This window comes from Aquila chrysaetos, chromosome W (assembly GCF_900496995.4).
Source record: "Aquila chrysaetos chrysaetos chromosome W, bAquChr1.4, whole genome shotgun sequence".
NCBI classification, from domain to species: domain Eukaryota; kingdom Metazoa; phylum Chordata; class Aves; order Accipitriformes; family Accipitridae; genus Aquila; species Aquila chrysaetos.
Window position 1 is genome coordinate 11,544,182 of NC_054457.1, and position 22,217 is coordinate 11,566,398.

Sequence of the window (22,217 nt, forward strand, 5' to 3'; positions counted from 1 at the left end):
CTCTTTGGATCACATGTTCTTTCTTTCTCCCTCTCTGGGTGTCTCTCTCTCTCTGGCTTGTGCATGCTCTCTTTCCCTGGGTCACGCGTGGTCTTTCTGGGTCAGTCACATGCTTCTTCGTGGTTTCTTTGTCATGCACTCTTTCAGAGCATGTGCTCTCTATCTGTGTCACACATACACTCTGCATTGGGCTCATGCTGTGTCTTGGTCAGATGCTTGCTTGCTCTCTGAGTTCAGAACACTCTCTCCCCCTCTTTGTAGCACTCTCTCTGGGTCTCATACCCACACATTTGTTTAAAGTGCCTTGGCGGTTGTAAAAATCCAAGTGTCTTTCACTTAGTCTCCTCATGTCCATTATCTTTTGGGGAGTGGTCAAACTCCATTTATTATAAAATGCATTCTTGCATAATAGCTCGAACTGTTAAGGGATGTTAGGAGCAGCTGCCTCCTCCAGCAGTTCCAGCCTAGGACTTCCTCCTGCCAGGCTACTGGGACCTGTGGCTAGTCCAGCTTGAAGTTTGCTAGTGAATACACCCCCCACCCCCCCCATGCACACTCAGTTTGGGGAAGCCTGGCACCAGGCACATGGGCTGTGACCCACAGTCCTGCTCCAGCCACTGGCACAGAGCTTCTCACTTGCCTCACTCAAACCAGTCCCTCCCAGTAGCTGGTTGTTGAGACACACACCGTTCCTGCCCCAGTAGCTGGAAGTTAAAGACCCCCACTCGTGACAGTATATGACACCACAGGCCAGGGACACCTACACCCTCTGTCTGACTCCAGTAGCTGGCACCAGATTCCACTCACACGTCTCACCAGTAGCTGGCATTTAGTCCTTGCAGTACACATACGCACAGGATAGAGTGAGATTACGCAGAGAGATAGTTAAGAAAAGATTTAAGAAGATATAAGGAGACAGGACAGACTGTGGTTATCAGGCGCAGGGCTCAGTCAGGCAAGCGTACTGACTGGCCCCGTTTTACATGCGACTGGTCCCTTTTATACCCCTTTCTGTGGTTATCAGGCGCAGGGCTCAGTCAGGCAAGCGTACTGACTGGCCCCGTTTTACATGCGACTGGTCCCTTTTATACCCCTTTCTGTGGTTATCAGGCGCAGGGCTCAGTCAGGCAAGCGTACTGACTGGCCCCGTTTTACATGCGACTGGTCCCTTTTATACCCCTTTCTGTCTGCCACCCTTTTTGTTCCTCCCTGCTCCCCCTTCCCCCTGTACGTCACCTCATGAGTTTGTATAGTTCTATGGATTCCTGCACCCCTCCCAGTCCAGTATCCAGGATCCCCCCTGGTTTGCAGTCTTTTCAGTTGCAAAGTCCAGGTTGATCTTCCTGGAAGTGGAGCCTGTGGTTTCTTGGTAGCCCATCAATTAGTGTGACTGGTGAGGTTTGTTTCTTGTCATTGTCTCCATGTTTGTTCTGTCAGGTCTGTTTCTGTATATTTTTGTTTCTGGTTTCCCCCTTTTTCCCTTGGTTTCCCAACTGACAAGGTCCCTGATCAGATAACCTTGCTGGAATAAACATTCTCACACTCTTACGCATCCTCATCAATTAGTGTGACAAGGTATGGTTCTTATTACTGACTCCCTTATAATTTGTCGGCCAGTTTTGTGTCCCTGAATGTTCTTGTTTATGGCTTCCTCCTTTTCTTATTATCCTTTTTTGTGTTGAAGAAGGCCCTTGACCAGATACCCTTAAAGGAACAGACGCTTTCCTTCCACATACCCTTACAAGAACCATTTGGTTCTTGTACGCACCTAGCATTTGTTCTCATTCAGTATGTGCTGCTTCTTTTGGCATAGAGCAGAACTGTATGTAGTATCTCTGAATGTGCTGTAATTTGTTTTCACTTTGAATCAGACTGTAACCTAGAGTTTTTGCCCAGAGTCTAAATCATCTGGGACACGATGCTTTGGATACATCTCAGGTGTTGAGACAGTCCCATGGAAAAATTATGAAGATACACTTATTTATATATTTCAAAATAATAATTATGAGATGCAAAACTAGCAGTAGAAAATTTCCTAACTTTTCTGTGGAGTCACACTAATGAAAACTATAGTTTTGCCTCTGAAACCAAACACATTTTCACATAGTACCGTCCACCTGAACTGTTATAGATAAATAGGGAATATAGTTACTAGCTGTCTTCTAATTTCTTAATTTGTAGTAGTCTTCAATTTTCTTTAATTTCTTATTGTGATTTTATGTTAAAAGTCAACTGGTGCCTGCCAGGAATTGCTTATATTTAGCAAATTGTGGGGGTTTATATCTTTTTTTCTTTAGTTCATCCTTTCCCATTGTCGTGGTTTAACCCCAGCCAGCAACTAAGCACCATGCAGCCTGCTTGCTCACTCCTCCCCCCTCCCAGTGGGATGGGGAGGAGAATCAGGAAAAAAAAGTAAAACTCGTGGGTTGAGATAAGAACAGTTTAATAATTGAAATAAAATAAAATAATAATAGTAATAATAATAATTGTAATGAAAAGGAAGATAACAAAAAGAGAGAGAAATAAAACCCAAGAAAAACAAGTGATGCACAATGCAATTGCTCACCACCTGCTGACCGATGCCCAGCCAGTCCCCAAGCAGCGATCAGCACCTCCCAGCCAACTCCCCCCAGTTTATATACTGATCATGACATCCTATGGTATGGAATATCCCTTTGGCTAGTTTGGGTCAGCTGTCCTGGCTATGCTCCCTCCCAGCTTCTTGTGCACCTCCTCGATGGCAGAGCATGGGAAACTGAAAAATCCTTGACTTAGGATAAGCACTACTTAGCAACAACTAAAACATCAGTGTGTTATCAACATTATTCTCATGTGATTAGCGTAGGAGTTTTGTGGGGTGTGTGTGTGTGGGGGGGGGTATTTTAATGTAGAATGATTGCTAATCTCTTTATGTGCTTGTTATGACTGGCTGTGATACTTTTTTTTCCTCTTGTCTTTTTGTTCACTTATTTCTGATGTTTGAAAACATTCTGTTCTAGAACCTTGTTTGTTAAATTTGTTGAGAAATGGAAAACATTTTTCTGCCTCTTTCATAACCAGAGATCTTATCCTTCCATTAATGCTCATGAATATTTCACTCTTGTATTAGTTTTGTCATTTTATGTACAACTTGCATGTAGTCAGTGTAGCCCTTTAACCTGGAAGCAGCACTTCCAGAACAATTACTTGCCACACATATAACATCACATCACTTACACTGGACATTTCACTTTTTCTTTCAGGTGCCTTCATGCTTAACACAGAATGAGTCGTCTTGGGAATTTGTTTCCTATTGTATTCTATCTTTATGACTTGGAATGTATTTGGAACCAAATTCACTACTGTTCATTATTTCTCTTCTTTCACTTCTTTTAAAATTTTTCCATAATATGCTTTCCCATAGCCCTATAAATATGTACTGCTCTTGGTATTGCCACGTCCACTTCTTGTAGTAAACCAACCTTGACTTGGTTACTAGTTCTGTGGAGCTCATTCCTGCCTGGAGGCAGGTTTCATATAGGGAAAATGGGATCCTCCTCGAATTAAGTGCGGGGGGGGGGCAGTGGGTGGTTTGTTTGGTTTTTTTTATTTTGGGTTGGGTTTTTTTTAAGAACCTTAGTTAACATTTTGTAGTCTCCTTCTGGTTTCTTTAATAATGATTCTGGGTGTGTTGCATGGAAAAACACGGAGGACTTCACCCTTGCTTTCCTCCCAAAGAAATTTGGAAATGCTCTAGTCAAGCAGCTCTATTTTCATCCAAGATTCTGTTTTCTTCTTATACCATGCAACACAGGCATGCTAAGAGTCTGGTCTTTGTTTTCTGTCATCAGTCATTTAACAAGGATCTAGAGTTGTCAGAAAACAAAACTTTGGTCCCAAAGCGGGTATCTGTACCTGCAGACTCCAGACTGTTTAAACAGGAAGATGCACATAGTTTGTTCTCTTTGGAATAAGTCTCACACTGAAGGAGGCCATAGGAATTTTACTGCTGAGTTCAGCAGGAAAAGAATGGGGATCCTATTTTGTTTCTTTTGTGAGCTGATGACTTGCCTGTATTTTGCTCACCCAGGTGAACATGCCTACAAATGTTCTTCCTGCACATTTTCCACCATGACAATCAGCCAGCTGAAAGAGCATTCCTTGAGAGTGCATGGGAAAGCACTGACACTACCAAGACCCCGTGTTGTCAGCCTCTCAGCCTCACTTGGCTACCACACCTCCAAGAAACACACTTCTGCTGAAGAGGTGGAGGACTCTAATGGTAAGAGGTGCCTCAGAGCAAGAATTTAATTGTCTAAAATACTTTTTAATATTTTTATTTAAAAAAAATAATTAAGGCAGCAACTAAGAAAAATCCAAAGTTGCATGAAAAGCAAGAATAAAGGTGGTGTTCTAGTACTTGACCTGCAGTCGAATCTCACCATTTTATTCTTTACTAAATTATACTGCCAATGGTTGGCCTTTGGAATAAGTCAAGCTGACCTTACTTTTCAACAAAGATTTACAGCATAGGAAATTTTCAGTGGCAGAGCTTCCATTAAAAGTCAGTGGAAAAGAGAGCATCTAATTCCATTTGCATTTCTGAAAAACACCCCTTTATCTTGTTAGCAGAGCAGTTTAGTGAAGCCACTAAAGATTAAGCGTAAAATGTAGAGGGAATAGCTAGGCAACTTTCTATTTTATGCTTTTTATGGAAATGGGTGTGTACACAGATCCTGATGTTTGAAATACGGACAGATGGCTTATTTTTAAGTTTTGCCTTGTATTTAGGCTACGGAGTTTTATTGCTTGTGCAACAAATGATGAGGATACAGGATTGAAACTTGACTGATAGAAACTGGTCATCCAGTTACATGCGTGGCAGCAGACTTAGCATGCAATGTTCATACTTTAAATGGATGACAGTGAATACAGATACTGCAAATGCCAAGAGAAGGGGAACATACTGCACTCCACATGGATCATCTGTGTTGTGAGGAAAAGCAGCAGTGGACAAAGCAGGCTGTAGGAAAGAATGCCATACTGGCCTGGAGTTGCTGTTACAAAGGAAGCAAATGGCAGAACAGCTTTGGCTTTGAAAAAGAGTATTATGCTCAGCATAAAAGTAACTATATTTGGGGCAAATTAGCTGAAGAATTGTAGGAAAATGTATTGGGATTACGTGGCAAGGTTTTGGTAGAGGGATGCTGCAGGAGTAGTGTCTGTGAGAAGAAACCAGGGGCTGACCCTGTGCCAGACAGAGCCAGTTCCAGCTGGCTTCAAAACGGACCCAAAGCTGAGCCCATCAGCGACACTGGTGGTGCCTCTGTGATAACATATTTAAGAAAAGGTAAAAAACACTGTGCAGCAGCTGTGAGAGAGAGAAGCGTGAAAAATGTGAGAGAAACAACCCTGCAGACACCAAGGTCAGTGAAGAAGGAGGGGGAGGAGGTGCTCCAGGCACCAGAGCAGAGATTCCCCTGCAGCCTGTGGTGAAGACCATGGTGAAGCAGGATGCCCCCCTGCAGCACATGGAGGTCCAAGGTGGAGCAGATATCCAACCTGCAGCCCGTGGAGAGGACCACACTGCAACAGGTGAATATGCCCTGAAGGAAGCCAACTGAAGTGCATCTACACCAATGCACGCAGCATGGGCAACAAACAGGAGGAGTTGGAAGCCATTGTGCAGCTGGAAAACTATGATATATTTGCAACCATGGAAACATGGTGGGATGACTCACACATCTGGAGTGCTGCAATGGATGGCTATAAACTCTTCAGAAGGGATAGGCAAGGAAGAAGAGGCAGTGGGATAGCCCCTGTATGTTGGGGAGTGTTTTGACTGTCTAGAGCTTGATGATGGTGATGAAAGGGTCGAGTGTTTATGGGTAAGAATCAGGGGGAAGGCCAACAAGGCCAATATCATGGTGGGAGTCTGTTATAGACCACCCAACCAGGATGAAGAGGCAGATGAAATATTCTATAAGCAGCTGGGAGAAGTCTCACAATCGCTAGCCCTTGTTCTCATGGGGGACTTCAACTTACCAGATATCAGCTGGAAATACAATACAGCAGAGAGGAAACAGTCTAGGAGGTTCCTGGAGTGTGTGGAAGATAACTTCCTGACACAGTTGGTGAGTGAGCCAACTAGGGAAGGCACAACACTGGACCTGTTGTTTGCAAACAGAGAAGGACTTGTGGGTGATGTGCTGGTTGGAGGCCGTCTTGGGGACAGCGATCATGAAATGATAGTGGTTTTGATTCTCAGAGAAGTAAGGAGGGGGGTCAGCAGAACTGCTACCTTGGACTTCTGGAGGGCAGACTTTGGCCCGTTTAGGGGCCTGGTTGACAGAGTCCCTTGGGAGGCAGTCCTGAAGGGCAAAGGAGTCCAGGAAGGCTGGACATTCTTCAGGAAGGAAATCTGAAAAAGCACAGGAGCAGGCCATCCCCATGTGATGAAAGATGAGCCGGCAGGGAAGAAGACCAGCCTCGCTGAACAGAGAGCTTTGGCTGGAACTCAGGAAAAAAAAGAGAGTTTATGACCTTTGGAAGAAGGGGCAGGCCACTCTGGAGGACTACAAGGATGTTGTGAGGTTAAGCAGGGAGAAAATTAGAAGGGCCAAAGCCCAACTAGCACTTAATGTGCCTACTGTGGTAAAGGACAATAAAAAATGTTTCTGTAACTACATTAGCAACAAAAGGAGGGCTAAGGAGAACCTTAATCCTTTATTGGATGCGGGGGGGAAAACATAGTGACAAAGGATGGGGAAAAGGCTGAGGTACTTAATGCCTTCTTTGCCTCAGTCTTTCATAGTAAGACCAGCTGTTCTCCAGGTACCCAGCCCCCTGAGCTGGAAGACAGGGATGGGGAGCAGAATGAAGCCCCCATAATCCAAGGGGAAATGGTTAGCGACCTGCTATACCACTTAGACACACACAAGTCTATGGGGCCAGATGGGATCCACCCAAGGGTACTGAGGGAGCTGGTGTAAGAGCTCACCAAGCCACTTTCCATCATTTATCAGCAGTCCTGGCTAACCAGGGAGGTCTCGGTTGACTGGAGGTTAGCAAATGTGACGCTCATCTACAAGAAGGGCCGGAAGGAGGATCTGGGGAACTACAGGCCTGTCAGTTGGACCCCAGTGCCAGGGAAGGTTATGGAGCAGATCATCTTGAGCACCATCACACAGCATGTACAGGACAACCAGGCTATCAGGCCCAGTCAGCATGGGTTTATGAAAGGCAGGTCCTGCTTGACTAACCTGATCTCCTTCTATGCCAAGGTGACCTGCTTAGCGGATGAAGGAAAGGCTGTGGATTTTGCTTCCCTGGACTTCAGTAAAACCTTTGACACCATTTCCTAAAGCATGGTCCTGGACAAACTGGCTGCTCATGGCTTGGATGGACATACGCTTCGCTGGGTAAAAAACTGGCTGGATGGGCAGGCCCAAAGAGTGGTGGTGAATGGAGTTAATTCTAGTTGCCGGCCGGTCACAAGTGGTGTTCCCCAGGGCTCAGTATTTGGACCAGTTCTGTTTAGTATCTTTATCAATGATCTGGATGAGGGGATCGAGTGCACCCTCAGTAAGTTTTCAGATAACACCAAGTTCGGTGGGAGTGTTCATAGAACCATAGAACGATTTGGGTTGGAAGGGACCTTAAAGATCATCTAGCTCCCATCCATCTCTAATGGGCAGGGACAGCTTCCAGTAGACCAGGTTGCTCAAAGCCCCATCCAACCTGGCCTTGAACACTTCCAGGGCGGAGGCATCCACAACCTCTCTGGTCAGCCTGTTCTAGTGCCTCACTACCCTCACAGTGAAGAACGTTTTCCTTACATCTAATGTAAATCTACCCTCTTTCAGTTTAAAATTGTTACCCCCTCATCCTATCACTACACTCCCTTGTAAAAAGTCCTTCTCCAGCTTTCTCGTACGCCCCCTTTAGGTACTGGAAGGCTGCTATAAGGTCTCCCCAGAGCCTTCTCTTCTCCAGGTTGAACAACCCCAACTCTCTCAGCCTGTTTTCATAGGAGAGGTGCTCCAGCCCCCTGATCATCTTCGTAGCCCTCCTCTGGACCCACTCCAACAGGTCACGTCCTTCTTATGTTCAGGGCCCCAGAGCTGAATGCAGTACTCCAGGTGGTGTCTCACGAGAACAGAGTAGAGGGGGAGAATCACCTTCCTCGACCTGCTGGTCACACTGCTTTTGATGCAGCCCAGGATGTGATTGGCTTTCTGGGCTGCAAGCACACATTGCTAGGTCATGTTCAGCTTCTTGTCAACCAACACATCCAAGTCCTTCTCCTCGGGGCTGCTTTCAATCCATTCTCCGCCCAGCCTGTATTTGTGCTTGGGATTGCCCCGACCCAGGTGCAGGACCTTGCACTTGGCCTTGTTGAACTTCATGGGGTTCACATGGGCCCACCTCTCAAGCCTGTCAAGGTCTCTCTGGATGGCATCCCTTCCCTCCAGCATGTTGACTGCACCACACATCTTGGTGTCATCAGCAAACTTGCTGAGGGTGCACTCAATCCCACTGTCCATGTCGCCGACAAAGATGTTAAACAGCGCCAGTCCCAATACCGACCCCTGGGGAAAGGCCACTCATCACTGGTCTCCACTTGGACATCGAGCCGTTGACCACAACTCTTTGAGTGCAACCATCCAGCCACTTATCCACCAATTGGTCCATCTGTCAAATCCATGTCTCTCCAATTTAGAGACAAGGATGTCATGCGGGACAGTGTCAAATGCTTTGCACGAGTCCAGGTAGATGATGTCTGTTGCTCTTCCCTTGTCCACCAATGCTGTAACCCCATCATAGAAGGCCACCAAATTTGTTCAGGCACGATTTGCCCTTAGTGAAGTCATGCTGGTTGTCACCAATCACCTTATTTTCCATGTGCCTTAGCGTAATTTCCAGGAGGATCTGCTCCATGATCTTGCCGGGCACAGAGGTGAGACTGACTGGCCTGTAGTTCCCCGGGTCTTCCTTTTTTCCCTTTTTAAAAATGGGGGTTATGTTTCCCCTTTTCCAGTCAGTGGGAACTGCCCCGGACTGCCATGACTTCTCAAATATGATGCATAGTGGCTTAGCCACTTCATCTGCCAGTTCCCTCAGGATCCACGGATGCATCTCATCAGGTCCCACAGACTCGTGCACCTTCAGGTTCCTTAGATGGTCTCGAACCTCATCTTCTCTTGCTGTTCTTCATTCTCCTAGTCCCTGCCTTTGCCTTCTGCGACTTGGGCAGTGTGGCTGGAGCACTTGCTGGTGAAGACCGAGGCAAAAAAGTCATTGAGTACCTCAGCCTTCTCCATGTCCCGGGTAACCAGGTCTCCCGTTTCCTTCCGGAGAGGGCCCACATTTTCCCTAGTCTTCCTTTTATCACCGACGTACCTATAGAAGCTTTTCTTGTTGCCCTTGATGTCCCTGGCCAGATTTAATTCTATCAGGGCTTTAGCTTTCCTAACCTGATCCCTGGCTGCTTAGACAATTTCTCTGTATTCCTCCCAGGCTGCCTGTATTTGCTTCCACCCTCTGTAGGCTTCCTTTTTGTGTTTGAGTTTGTCCAGGAGCTGCTTGTTCATCCACGCAGGCCTCCTGGCATTTTTGCCTGACTTCCTCTTTGTTGGGATGCATCACTCCTGAGCTTGGAGGAGGTGATCCTTGAATATTAACCAGCTTTCTTGGGCCCCTCTTCCCTCCAGGGCTTTATCCCATGGTACTCTACCAAGCAGATCCCTGAAGAGGCCAAAGTCTGCTCTCCTGAAGTCCAGGGTAGCGAGCTTGCTGTGTGTGCCCTCCTCGCTGCCCTAAGGATCTTGAACTCCACCATTTCATGGTCACTGCAGCCAAGGATGCCCTTGAGCTTCACGTTCCCCACCAGCCCCTCCTTGGTGGTGAGATCAAGGTCCAGCACAGCACTTCTCCTCGTTGGCTCCTATATCACTTGGAGAAGGATCCAGCCTGTACAGATCCCTCTGTAGAGCCTTTGTACCCTCAAGCAGATCAACCCTCCCTCCCAACTTGGTGTTATCTGAAAACTTACTGAGGGTGCACTCGATCCCCTCATCAAGAGCATTGATAAAGATACTAAACAGAACTGGTCCAAATACTGAGCCCTGGGGAACACCACTTGTGACTGGCCAGCAACTGGAATTAACTCCATTCACCACCACTCTTTGGGCCTGCCCATCCAGCCAGATTTTACCCAGCGAAGAGTACTCCCATCCAAGCCATGAGCAGCCAGTTTGTCCAGGACCATGCTTTAGGAAATGGTGTCAAAGGTTTTACTGAAGTCCAGGGAAGCAAAATCCACAGCCTTTCCTTCATCCGCTAAGCAGGTCACCTTGGCATAGAAGGAGATCAGGTTAGTCAAGCAGGACCTGCCTTTCATAAACCCATGCTGACTGGGCCTGATAGCCTGGTTGTCCTGTACATGCTGTGTGATGGTGCTCAAGATGATCTGCTCCATAACCTTCCCTGGCACTGGGGTCCAACTGACAGGCCTGTAGTTCCCTGCATCCTTCTTCCAAAAACTGAAAACACAATACAAACATAATTTACACTTAGCAAAATATAGCAATTGCAGTACACAGTTCAGTCACAGTACCAATGTGATTCCCATTACCGGTCTCTATAATATGACCACTGTCATGACAATGGGCGTCCCCAATCGCCAGGAAGGAATATATGGGTTGAAGCTAGCTCAAGGCTGTTGCTCTCTTCAACAGTCTTTTGCTAGTTGTTTAATTTTTATATTTTATGTTGGGATTAGCCATGTATTCACTCCCCCCATGTCAGTCTGGCTAACTAAGAGAGACATTTAAACCCTTTTAATATACTGGGGATAAACATTTACACCACCAGTTGTTCCACTCAACTGACATAGCTGTTTATCTAAAACAAAGGCCACCCTCCTGTCCCCTTTATATTGAGATAAAGTCAGCTTCTTTGCATTATTCTCTGAGCTTCATGGGCACATCACCCTTGCCCAACTCCTCTGAGCCTTCTTCCATTCTAGAGGTTTATTGGTCAGTCACACACACACTTCGAGCATGTTCCAAGGTCATCCTCAAGGCCATTACCACTGCAAACTGATTGGAGCATCCAGTCTCTTTGCAAGTTGCAGCTTCTCCTGTGGAGGGATTCTGAGAAGTAGCTTATCTCCTACTTTTTGCTGTGATGTTACAGGATCTGTCAGTAAATGAACTCCATCATTTATTTTTTGCTCTTAATTCATCATACGCTGGGGCATCAACTGTCCAAGGAGTTCAGTGTTCCTTCTACTATTGATTTGCTGGCCACTGACTAACAAGCTGAACTAATCCTGGTCTGGAGCCTGAACCAGTATGTGCCTACTGGGTAAGAGCCAGGACCCATTTTTGCCACATAGCAGTGGTTGCTCTTCCCCCTGTGGGTTTTAAATCCCTGAACATAAAATTCAGGACCAGCAGTCTGGGGCATAACCACAGTGCCTGCTCTGTGCCTAATACTTCAGTGGCACTCAGAACACCTCCGTATGTAGCCAGGACTTCTTATTCTGGAGGGATATAATTATTTTCTACCCCTTTGTAACTCTGGCTCCAGAATCCCAATGGCCACCATCCCACCTCAAGGGGCTCATTGCCACAAGTTCTATATGATGCTGTTTTTTCCTTCACTGGTATATAACAAATGTTTTACATCACTACCTTCCCAGATAAGTCCTAATGCCGTCACATGGGCTATTTCCTCATTGATCTGCTCAAAATCTTGCTGCTGTTCCTCTGCCTGTTCAAACTGACTCTTTCCAGGTTACTTGATATAAAGATTTAGTCAATTGGCTATAACCAGGGATGTGCATACATCAAAACTCAGGGTTTTTTTGCATGATGAGGGCAGTGTGTGCTAGGGCATAATACTGTTGAGGTACCCAGATAGCCCAATAGATTCAGTTATCCCCATTTGCTGCCAAGCCAGTGGTGAGGTTCCTATAATGCAGTAAATTCATTTCAGCTACCCAAACAGTATGTTGCCTGGAGGTCAGAGCAGGCGGAACAAATGGTTTAACTGAGCTCTGACCTTTGCCTTGCACTTGCAATTCCTTGACTCACAGTGCTAGATATCTAATGGGTTTTTTTCATCCCACTCAGTCATATTCTCCCCCTTTTCCTTCAGGACCATCCATGAGTCCTAGTGTGTAGGGCAGTAGTGTGGAGAATTACCATATCTTCCTGATGTTTTTTCCAAGGTCAACCAGACCATTGGACTTTAGACATTACCAACAATGCACTTCCTAGTACAGTACATATAGGTCACTCATTGATCAACAGGGCATCCTACCGAGCTGTCAGGTGATACCAGAAGGGCATTAATAACTCTGTCTAACCATCAGAGTTATTGGGCAATGGTATCAGTGGCCACAGCCTTATTGGGGTCCCTCCCCCCCTTGCCTGTGAACACATTCCATCAACCCAAGCAACTGCAGTCGATTACCTCCTTCTTCCCAGTCCCTCCATGGGGATATTTATTTTTGAGATCAGCAAGATCAGACCATTTCTTAACATATCCCTCCATCAGCTGATCCCCAAATCCACCCCCATTACATAGGGCAGTGTTTACAAGTGGCATAGGACCCAAACCCCCAAGAACTTTGCTCTGTTGAGCTATCAGCTGTATCCCACCTCCTCTGGTTTCCCAGCACCTCCATAGCCACTGCAAGGCAGTTTCCTGAGGGTGTTGGCTGTAAGTTTCCCACACAGCCTTAATCTTGCTCTGAGTAAAGGGCCTGTTGAGTGATCACATTCTGGGGAACAATGCCCCTGTTTGCATAGGTCTACTTAATTACAGTAACTAGGGACTGCCTGATAGGCTTCTGTTATTAATTCATCATTAGAGTCCCAAATATCATCATCCCAGGTTTCAGGATCCCAGTCCCGTCAATGGCAGTCACACCAGACATTTTGTGCTCACTGACTGTTCCTGTAGTGGCTCAGTGCATAGTCTTTAATCTGGCTAATTAGTGCCACTAGCTACTAAAGTCTGATTAAGACTCTCCCTTTCGCACTGAGCATTTATTACTGCTTCGTTTAGCAAACCATTACTCTGGGAGAGAATGTCAGCTTGATTTGCAACCTCTGTTGCAAATATTTTTGGAGCTCCACTTGAAGCCTACCTACAACATGTGCTGGCATACCTTCACAGAAAGCAGCACATCTCTCTCCTAGTGTTTTATATGTATCCTCTCCTCCCTGCAAGGCCCAGGCTAATTTTCTTGGAGTCTGTACTGGGAGATGGTCCAGGTTCCAGGCAACTAGAACACGGGCTTGAAGCAAGCACCATCCCATCTTCTCTCAATCATCTTCCCATCCCAGTACCATTCTCTTGGGTCCCTTTGGACCCTTCTTTTCCCAACTATTCGGTGTTCACACTCACCCCCAAACACATAACGGGCCCACCATTCACACCACAATACACCACCACAAAGTCCCAATAGCAGAATCAAGGCTCCTTCTGGAGACTCAAAATCATTCCAATTATTCCAGATCCAGTCCATGACAGTTCCTGGTGTTGCCCACATTCTCTGCTAATTACTGTCGTGGGCAAAACAGTTTAAAGTTGGGGAATTTTGCTTGTGTGTGTTAATTTATTGCCAACTAGCACAAACCTCCCATCACTGATTTGGACATTGAGAAAAAAAGACAATTAGACAAACACATGAACACCTATCCTCTCCCCTTCCCAGTCTCATCTTCCCTTACGTTCACAAGTTACGCTCAGTCTGTCAAAATTCCTCTAATAAGGAAATTGGTGGTATAGAAGATTGAGGTGATATGTGTAATAGTTTCTGCCTCGTGTGCCTGCTCCAGCATGGGTTGCCCACAGGCTGCATTCCCTTTAGAGGTGTATGTACCACCACACACACACAAAGTGCCTCTCCAGCCACTACTGGCTGCCTGTGTATTTCTTAAATATGTTTGAGCAGGAGCGCCACGTACTTCTTTTATTGAATAAAATTTTGGTGTGAAGCGTGTTTTGTTTCTTTCCCACAGTTGCTTTCATTTGCCTCATGGCAGGCTGGAAGCAGCTGTGAGTGACACAAGGCCTTAAGATTTGAACGGGTAGAACTCATTGTGAGCAAACCTGCTGTAGAAGTAATGAGAACAAGGAGGATAAATATATTGTGATCCAGTCTCTGCTGATGTGACTCAGAAGAAACAAAAAAAAACTTGAATCATTTTACCAGAAGCTTTCATGTCTCTGCTGTACCCTGATGATGAAGCTGGGGAGCCTGGAGACATTTTCCTCCCTATGTTTTGTTTTTGTTTGGTACTTTTTGTTGTTGCTGTTTGTTTGGTTTTCATTTCTAAAGCATATATAACTACCTCTATGGCAGTGAGAAAAGAAAGCAACCATTTTACTCTTTTGAAGACAGATGAAGTCCACACACTGAGTGCTGTACAGGCCTGTTTGCCTTTTGTTTCTCTTTACTAATTGGTTAGAATGGATGGTATTAATTTCCAACAAGTATGTGTTTTAGAGAATTCATACGTATGCAGCCTCAGGGAATTATACTTTGGAAATGAAGCACCCATCAAAACACAAGGTGGCTGGTACACTTTGTATTCTGACTTTTTTTTTTTTAACCATCTTTTGTTTTCCTTTTCAAAAAGCTTAAGAAAAGAGCCTTTTGTTATCTTTTCAGGAATGTCACACTGAAATTCATCTGTGCTTTGTCTGCTTTCATTTGTACCATTCATGGGCAGTTGTGAATTACATAGGACAAAGTAGCTGAATTCCTAACTTCCACATTCAAATCAATGTATTGGGAAACTTCCAAGACTCCCCTCCCCTTTTTTTTAATAAAGTATTCTAGTTTTCAGTTTGTGTGCTGAAACATATCTAGTCTGTGGGTTTTTTAAATATCATTAAAATGGTGTGACAGCCTTCTGTTGTGTTTTATAAGGGGGAGGGAAATATTGTATCCATTTCCTTTTTCTTTCTGTCTTTAATAGGTTACTCTTATATATTTATCCCTCCCCAGATCAGATTTAAAAAGCCTAATCTCAACTGACCACCTTTTATATTGTAGAATACAAATCAGGTTAGATGAAGAAATGGTAATCCTTTTATCTCTTCAGAAAGCTGCCTGCTGGAGCAGGTCTGGAATCTTTTTAAATTTCATTGACCTGCCTGGAATGAGAACTTCTTTCTCTCTTTCTTTATAGACTCTTCATACTCGGAACCTCCTGATGTTCAGCAACAGTTGAACCACTACCAGTCTGCAGCTCTGGCCTGGAACAATAACATCAGCCAAATCCCACTTTCTGGGAGCGCTGCAGGAGTGGAAAAAACAGAAGCTATCCTTAACTGTGAATTTTGTGAATTCTCCTCGGGTTACATACAGAGCATTCGACGTCATTACCGTGACAAGCACGGAGGGAAGAAACTCTTCAAGTGCAAAGATTGTTCCTTTTATACAGGCTTTAAGTAAGTATTGTGCAAAACAAATAAACTGAACTTCTAATGGGATTTTTTTAGCACTTCAAAAGACTTCTGAAATCTTTGTGAGAACTGGCTGTAGCTAAGAGACACATGCCCGATGGTGACCAGGGAGTGAAACATAGGAAATGCCATACCAGATCACAGCAGCATCCATGTAATTATTTTTCTTCATTCCTACAACAGCCTGTACCATCTGCTGAAGAGAAAAGCATGAGAAACACTTGCAGTAGGCTGTACTCACTACAATAAATAGTACAAGGAGTGGGTTTTTTCCCCCCCCCCTCACAATTTGTAATTAGATGCTAGTCCTCACCATCAAGTATGAGTTTTCTCTCCAAAAATAAGGCATATTTTTCGAACAATTAGCATGAAGCATGGGGCAGTTAAATGTTCTAGGTAGGTTATAGAATTTCTATTCCCTCTATGAAGAAAGCTCTCATAATCCCTACCCCCCACCCCCCCCGCAATTTACCTGGCTGAAATATAAAGCATACTCCAAAGTGACTGATAGCATATAGAAACATTTCAGCAAATCCAATTAAACATTGCAAAATTTAAAGTTTCAGGGGATGTGGGTGTGTGTGTTTAGCTATGTTCCCTAAGGAAAAAAAGGTTTATGCAGTTGTGCTGTTTCTCAGTTTCCTTCTGATATTTTGAACCCTCAGTCATAGCCCCCTTAGCTGACATTCAAGGTCTCAAAGCTATTATGTCCTTAGGAGATTTATAAAAATAGATAGCGTGGTTGGGTAAAGGAGAGAGGTTCTGTTGAAGAATTGTGCTCAACCTTTCCTATTAGAATCATAGAATATCCTGAGTTGGAAGGGACCCATGAGGATCATCGAATCCAACTCCTGACTCCACACAGGGCAACCTAAAAGTTAAACCATATATCTAAGAGCATTGTTCAAACACTTCTTGAACACCAATGGGCTTGGGGCCATGACCACTTCCCTGGGGAGCTTGTTCCAGTGTTTGATCACCCTCTCAGTGAAGAACTTCTTCCTAATATCCAATCTGAACTTCCCCTGACGCAGCTTTAAGCTATTCCCTTGCATCCTATCACTGGACACTAGTGAGAAGAGATCAGCACCTCCCTCTCCGTTCCCCCTCATGAGGAAGTTATAGACAGCAATGAGGTCACCTCTCAGTCTCCACTTCTTTAAGCTGAACAAACCTAGTATGCTCAGCCTCTCATAAATCATGACCTCTAGTCCTTTCACCATCTTTGTTGCCCTCCTTTGGACACATTCTAATATTTTTATATTATTCTTATATTGTGGACCCCAAAATTGCACAGAGTACTCAAGGTGAGGCTGCACCAGTGCTGAGTATATTGGGACAATCACTTCTTTTGACCAGTTAGCTATACTGTGCTTAAAGCACCCCAGGATACAGTTGGCCTTTTTGGCTGCCAGGGCACATTGTTGACTCACATTGAGATAACCATCAACCAAAACCCCCAGATCCCTTTCTGCAGGGCTGCACTCCAGCCTCTTGTCCTCCAGTCTATACATACATGCAAGATTACACCGTCCCAGGTGCAGAATCTGGCATTTGTCCTTTTTAAATTTCATACGTTTGGTGATTGCCCAGAGGGAATCAACAGTTGCTCCTAATTTAGTATCATTGGCAAATTTACTTAGTGTGCACTCAACTCCTGTGTCCAGGTCATTGATAAAAACACTGAGGAGAACTGGCCCTAAAATTGAGCCCTGGGGAACTCCACTAGTAACTGGCTACCAGCCAGATGTTACCCCATTTACTACAATTCTTTGAGCCTGACCCTTCAGCCAATTGTTCACCCATTGTATTGTGTACATGTCTAGCTGTATGCTGGACATTAGACACGAGAGACCTCATACAAGAGCAGCCTCAAGTTATACATCCATAAGGGATCAGGCTTTGTTGCTTCAGCTCCTTGCTGGTTACATGGCATAACTTGCTGTTTAATTCCAGATTACTATTACTATTGCTGCTACAGATTATTATTTGTTTTAAGCGTTTCCAACTCTTGACAGGTCCAATGTATCTTTTCACATTTTCCTATTGCCCTTTTCTCCTACCAGGATTAAACAAAATTGCCTTAAATCAAGCTGTAATTACATATGTTCATAGTTACATAGAGAGTTGTGTTCTTTATTGTGGTGTCTCAAACTTTCTGGGATTAAGTCTTTCTTCTTTAAATGTACAACGTATACACGAGCTCTCTTTAAAAAAAACAACATCCAGCCACCATAGAGAATTAAACACACAAAAGCATCCACTGAAGTTGATAAAAACTCACCTATTGGCTTCAATGACCATTGGATCAGGCCCAAAGCCAGTTGTGTTAGTAAGTTGTTTTGCATTCAAGCTAACAGACTTGGAGAACTTTCAAAGGGGCTTTAAATTCTGTAATTTAATGCAGCCAGCAGCTTCGCTCTTGCAAGCTTTAGCACTATCCCAGGAAAAAAAATGACCTAATTCCCCCAAGTTTACAAACGCCTCTCATTTTAGTACTTGACCTTGTGGCTTGATAGGTGCATAGTTAATTTCCTCTGCATGTATGTCTCTTGTATCTTTTAAGTATGCAGCTAATGGTATGAGATTTGTTGTGTAAAAGTACTGTTCATTTGTGGAGTATTCTCAGTCTTGCATTGTCAGGTCCTCATAATTGAGGCTTTCAAACTTATCAACTTGGTGTCAAACTTAATGTAAGTGCAAGTCTATTTCATATCTCGAATCTGAACATTTCAGCTGTTGTGGGGCTAGTCCTACAAAGAGAGAGGTTGTTGAGGATTTTTTTTTTTCCCCATCAGAAATAAGTTTTTTTTCACCCTTCAAAGTCTAAGGACAATTGAAAGGATTTTACTCAACTTGCTAAAATATCTCTCTTTGTCAAAGGCAAGCAAATAATGAGCACAAAAGTTGGAAATACTTTTGCCATCTTAACAATAGCAACATGACTATAGAGCAATCACTGCAAAAGAATATCTTGTGCAAAATGTGTGTTCAGTTACTTAGGGATATGAGCCTGCAAATACCTATGCTCATGTGATATCCATGTGAGTAGTCCTGCTGAAATGCCATGTGGCTTTATGAAGAGAAGGCTGAGTGGTATCTGTACCATTTTATACAACACTTCTGTAATAGAGCTGTGACACTTCAGCATTCCATACACACCTCTTCTGACTGCTTCCATGTCTCCTTCCCATTTCACAGATCTGCTTTTACTATGCACGTGGAAGCTGGACATTCGGCAGTTCCTGAGGAAGGACCCAAAGACCTTCGTTGTCCTCTTTGCCTATATCACACCAAATATAAACATAACATGATTGATCATATAGTTCTGCACAGAGGTAAAGATGTCCCTGTATATATCTACATCTCACAAAGAGAATGCTGAACAGAACACCACTCTTTCAGATTGATCCATTAAGTTTTTTTCTCTGTATGTCAGCTCAGATATGTTGTATAGATCAGGCCTAAGTACATCTTACTTCTTTTCTGTGAAATATAAAATTTACCAATGTAGAAGTGGGACAGATTTAACATTCTTTTTAAGCTTTTCCTCTAGAGAGGTCAACAGTCGTCAAGTGCGTATTTAGAAAGAGTTAGACTAATTTACAACTCAGACCTAGACCAAGGTTGTTTCCTATGTATGTGTTTCTAAAGTGCTTGCTATCATAAATACTGTGGTAGGATGTATCAATTAACTCTCGAAGCTTAAAAATATCCCTTGACTGCTTGATTGAAATTTCTTTCTTCCTAACATCTTCCTCACCCGTTTTTAGGAACAAGACAAAAATTATAATGTTCCCCCCCCCCGTTTTTTTTTTTTTTTCTTTTAATCCAGCTAAAAGCAGGATTAGGGATTCTTATTAACTACAGGCAAGCTCAGAAGAGACATCTTTTGTGGTGCTCTGGGCTGAGATTCCTGCTGTTGTGGGTGAACCCCAGTGGGCAGCTAAGTCCCACACAGCCACTCGCTCACCCTCCCTCCAGTGGGATGGGGGGGAGAATCAGAAGGGTAACAGTGAGAAAACTTGTGGGTTGAGATAAAGACAGTTTAATAGGTAAAGCAAAAGCCATGCATGCAAGCAAAGCAAAATAAGGAATTCATTCACTACTTCCCATCGACAGGCAGATGTTTAGAGCCATCTCCAGGAAAGCAGGGCTTCATCTTGCATAATGGATACTTGGGAAGACAAACACCATCACTCCAAACGTCCCCCCCTTCCTTCTTCTTCCCAAAGCTGAGCATGACGTCATATGGTCTGGAATATCCCTTTGGTCAGTTGGGGTCAGCTGTCCCAGCTGTGTCCCCTCCCAACTTCTTGTGCACCCCCAGTCTACTCGCTGGTGGGGTGGTTTGAGAGGCAGAAAAGGCCTTGACTCTGTGTAAGCACTGCTCAGCAATAGCTAAAACATCCCTGTATTGTCAACACTGTTTTCAGCACAAATCCAAAACATAGCCCCATATAACCTACTATGAAGAAAATTAACTCCATCCCAGCCAGACCCAGTACACCTGCCCACAGTTATCACACTTAATGCTTGTAGGTCTGTTGGCTGTCAAAATTCAAACCTGTGTGTTGGGATAGCATTCTGCCTGCTTGCAGGTTGGGCAGAGTTTTTGAGTATTGTATTGCTGGTAAGCAAGCACGTTCCACATGCCATCTTTTTCTTGGAGGAGCTTCTGGTGTTGCAACCAGTGTCATAATCCCTTGTAGCAAACCACTTTTCAATGCTGGTTATTTAAGGACCTTCCTATACCAAAGCAGTGAAGTAGATGTATATCATTCAAACTTCTTTCTGCTGTAAAGGCTATTTTGAAGGAGCATTTGAGAAAAAGGCTAAGGACTGTTCAAGGACCCAAAAGGCGTATAACAAAGCTGTCTTAGTAAGTGTAAGGGTTCAAGAGTTGCTTTTACTTAGGTGCAAGCTTGTCCTTGAAGGTATCATAGTATTGTATTTTGTCCAGCTTTAGGGCATGCTGCAGGATTACTCCTCTGGAGAAAAGGTGGGTTTGGAAGGTGGTGGGGGGGGGCAGGGCAGGGAACACAAACTCGGGCTCCAAATACTGGCTTAGGCACATCTTGTGAGATAGTGTTCTCTGGTTTGTGGTTGTGCCCAAGATCAAGCGGAGAAGGTCTGACAGTTCAAATGAAAACAGAGAGAGGGAGATCTTGCTGGGCCTAGTTAGGCAAACTTGCAGCAAAAGTAGACAATGCTAAGAATTTTGAGATGCAATAGTGGAGTAGCACTTCATGGGTTCAAGCAGTTATGCTGGCTTTACAGAGCTGTTTCTGACCAAATCTTAGGAAGCAGGGGTGGTTACCTGCTGAATATGTGACACCGGATCTGTTCTTTTTTATAGCTGTAGCTTCAGTTGCACAAAGCACCCTTGAGCCCTTGTGCTGCTGAAACAAAACTGTAGTAGGAAGGGATGTGATTATGCATTCACTAGGGTGTTGGGGGAGGGAAAACAGAATAAAGGCTTTAATGCAAATGAAAATTTAGCCTTTAAAGAGTTTTATAGGCTCCTGAGGGAAGGGCAAGGATTTTTCTTAGGCATGCAGCACCCAGACTAAAGGAATTAAGGTCCTTTCCTAAAATTTTTCTTTCTGGTGTATATATCCAGATTAAAACCTATTGTTGTATCTAATTGGGGCAGCTAAAGCAGAGGATTTTGATGGGGTTTAATGTACACAGGAAGAAGGTGCTGCTGTGCGGACAGGACTGAGGGATGTTGCACAGTCTCAGATAGCCTTCCTTACTTGTAGCCGTTTGGATTGATAAAACAAGGACAGTCTCAAGCTGTGGTCTAAGCACATTTGTTCTCTAGGTAGAGGAAGCAGTACATTGTATAAAGTCAGAAGATTGAAGGTTTTGATCCATTTTCTGTATTATCTTCTCTCCTATGCAAAAATCCCTCCAGCAAAGTGAGAAAACAGTTATAGATCTCTAACTTGCATTATAGCTTTCAAAATGGTGGCATCCCAAGTCCCTGATTTGGCAGCATGCAGTTGAAATGAAGACTATTTGCCTCTTAGTGAATAAGTTGATTCTTACTGACCTAAAACATTATTAAGTGTTATGGCCCGCAGGATGTTGCCAGCTTGCCACTGAGAGCCTTCTGTCATGTGTCACCTACTCTGCTCAATCAGTTCCTCAGAGTGATTTAACTTTGATTCATAGAATCATAGAAAAGTCTACATTAGAAGGGGCTTCTAGAGATCATCTGGTCCAACCATCTCTTGGAAGCAGGACCTTAGATTAGGTTATCCAGGGCCCTATCAAGCCAAGTCTTGAATATTTCCAGCAAGGGAGATTCCATTTCTTCTCTGGATAACCTATTCAAATGTTTTTTTTCATGGTGAAGAATTTTCTTACATCAGATGGAATTGCCCCTGAAGCAACTTGTGCCCATTGCCTCTTGTCCTGTCACCACACATCCTTATGAATGGAGTACCTCCATCTTCTCTATAACTACCTTTTAGGGATTCATTTGCCTTCATTGTTATGAAGGCACACTGCTGTCTCATATTCAGCTTGCTGCACAACAGGATCCCCAAGTACTTTACAGCAGAGTTCCACCCCAGCCAGTTAGAGCCCAGCCTGTACTGCTTGGGATTATTCTGTTCAAGGTGCAGGACTTGACATTTATCTTTGTTAAACCTCAATCAATTCTTGTTGACCCAGTCTTCCAGCCAATCGAAGTCTCTGTAAGGTTGCTCTTCCTTCTGGTGTATCTACCTCTCCCC

The 22,217-nt window shown here is 44.2% G+C and overlaps 1 protein-coding gene across 7 annotated transcripts in view; it reads left to right on the forward strand.

Moving 5' to 3' along the window:
- The window catches only part of LOC121232836 (zinc finger protein 462-like), a 127,249-nt gene that overhangs the window by 82,027 nt on the left and 23,005 nt on the right, over positions 1–22,217 (forward strand). For all 7 annotated transcript variants that reach the window (XM_041121281.1, XM_041121282.1, XM_041121283.1 and 4 more), the window contains 3 exons: positions 4,070–4,261; positions 15,195–15,456; positions 18,673–18,809. In XM_041121281.1, coding sequence (XP_040977215.1) covers positions 4,070–4,261; positions 15,195–15,456; positions 18,673–18,809 — 591 coding nt within the window. The remainder of the gene's footprint in view (positions 1–4,069; positions 4,262–15,194; positions 15,457–18,672; positions 18,810–22,217) is intronic.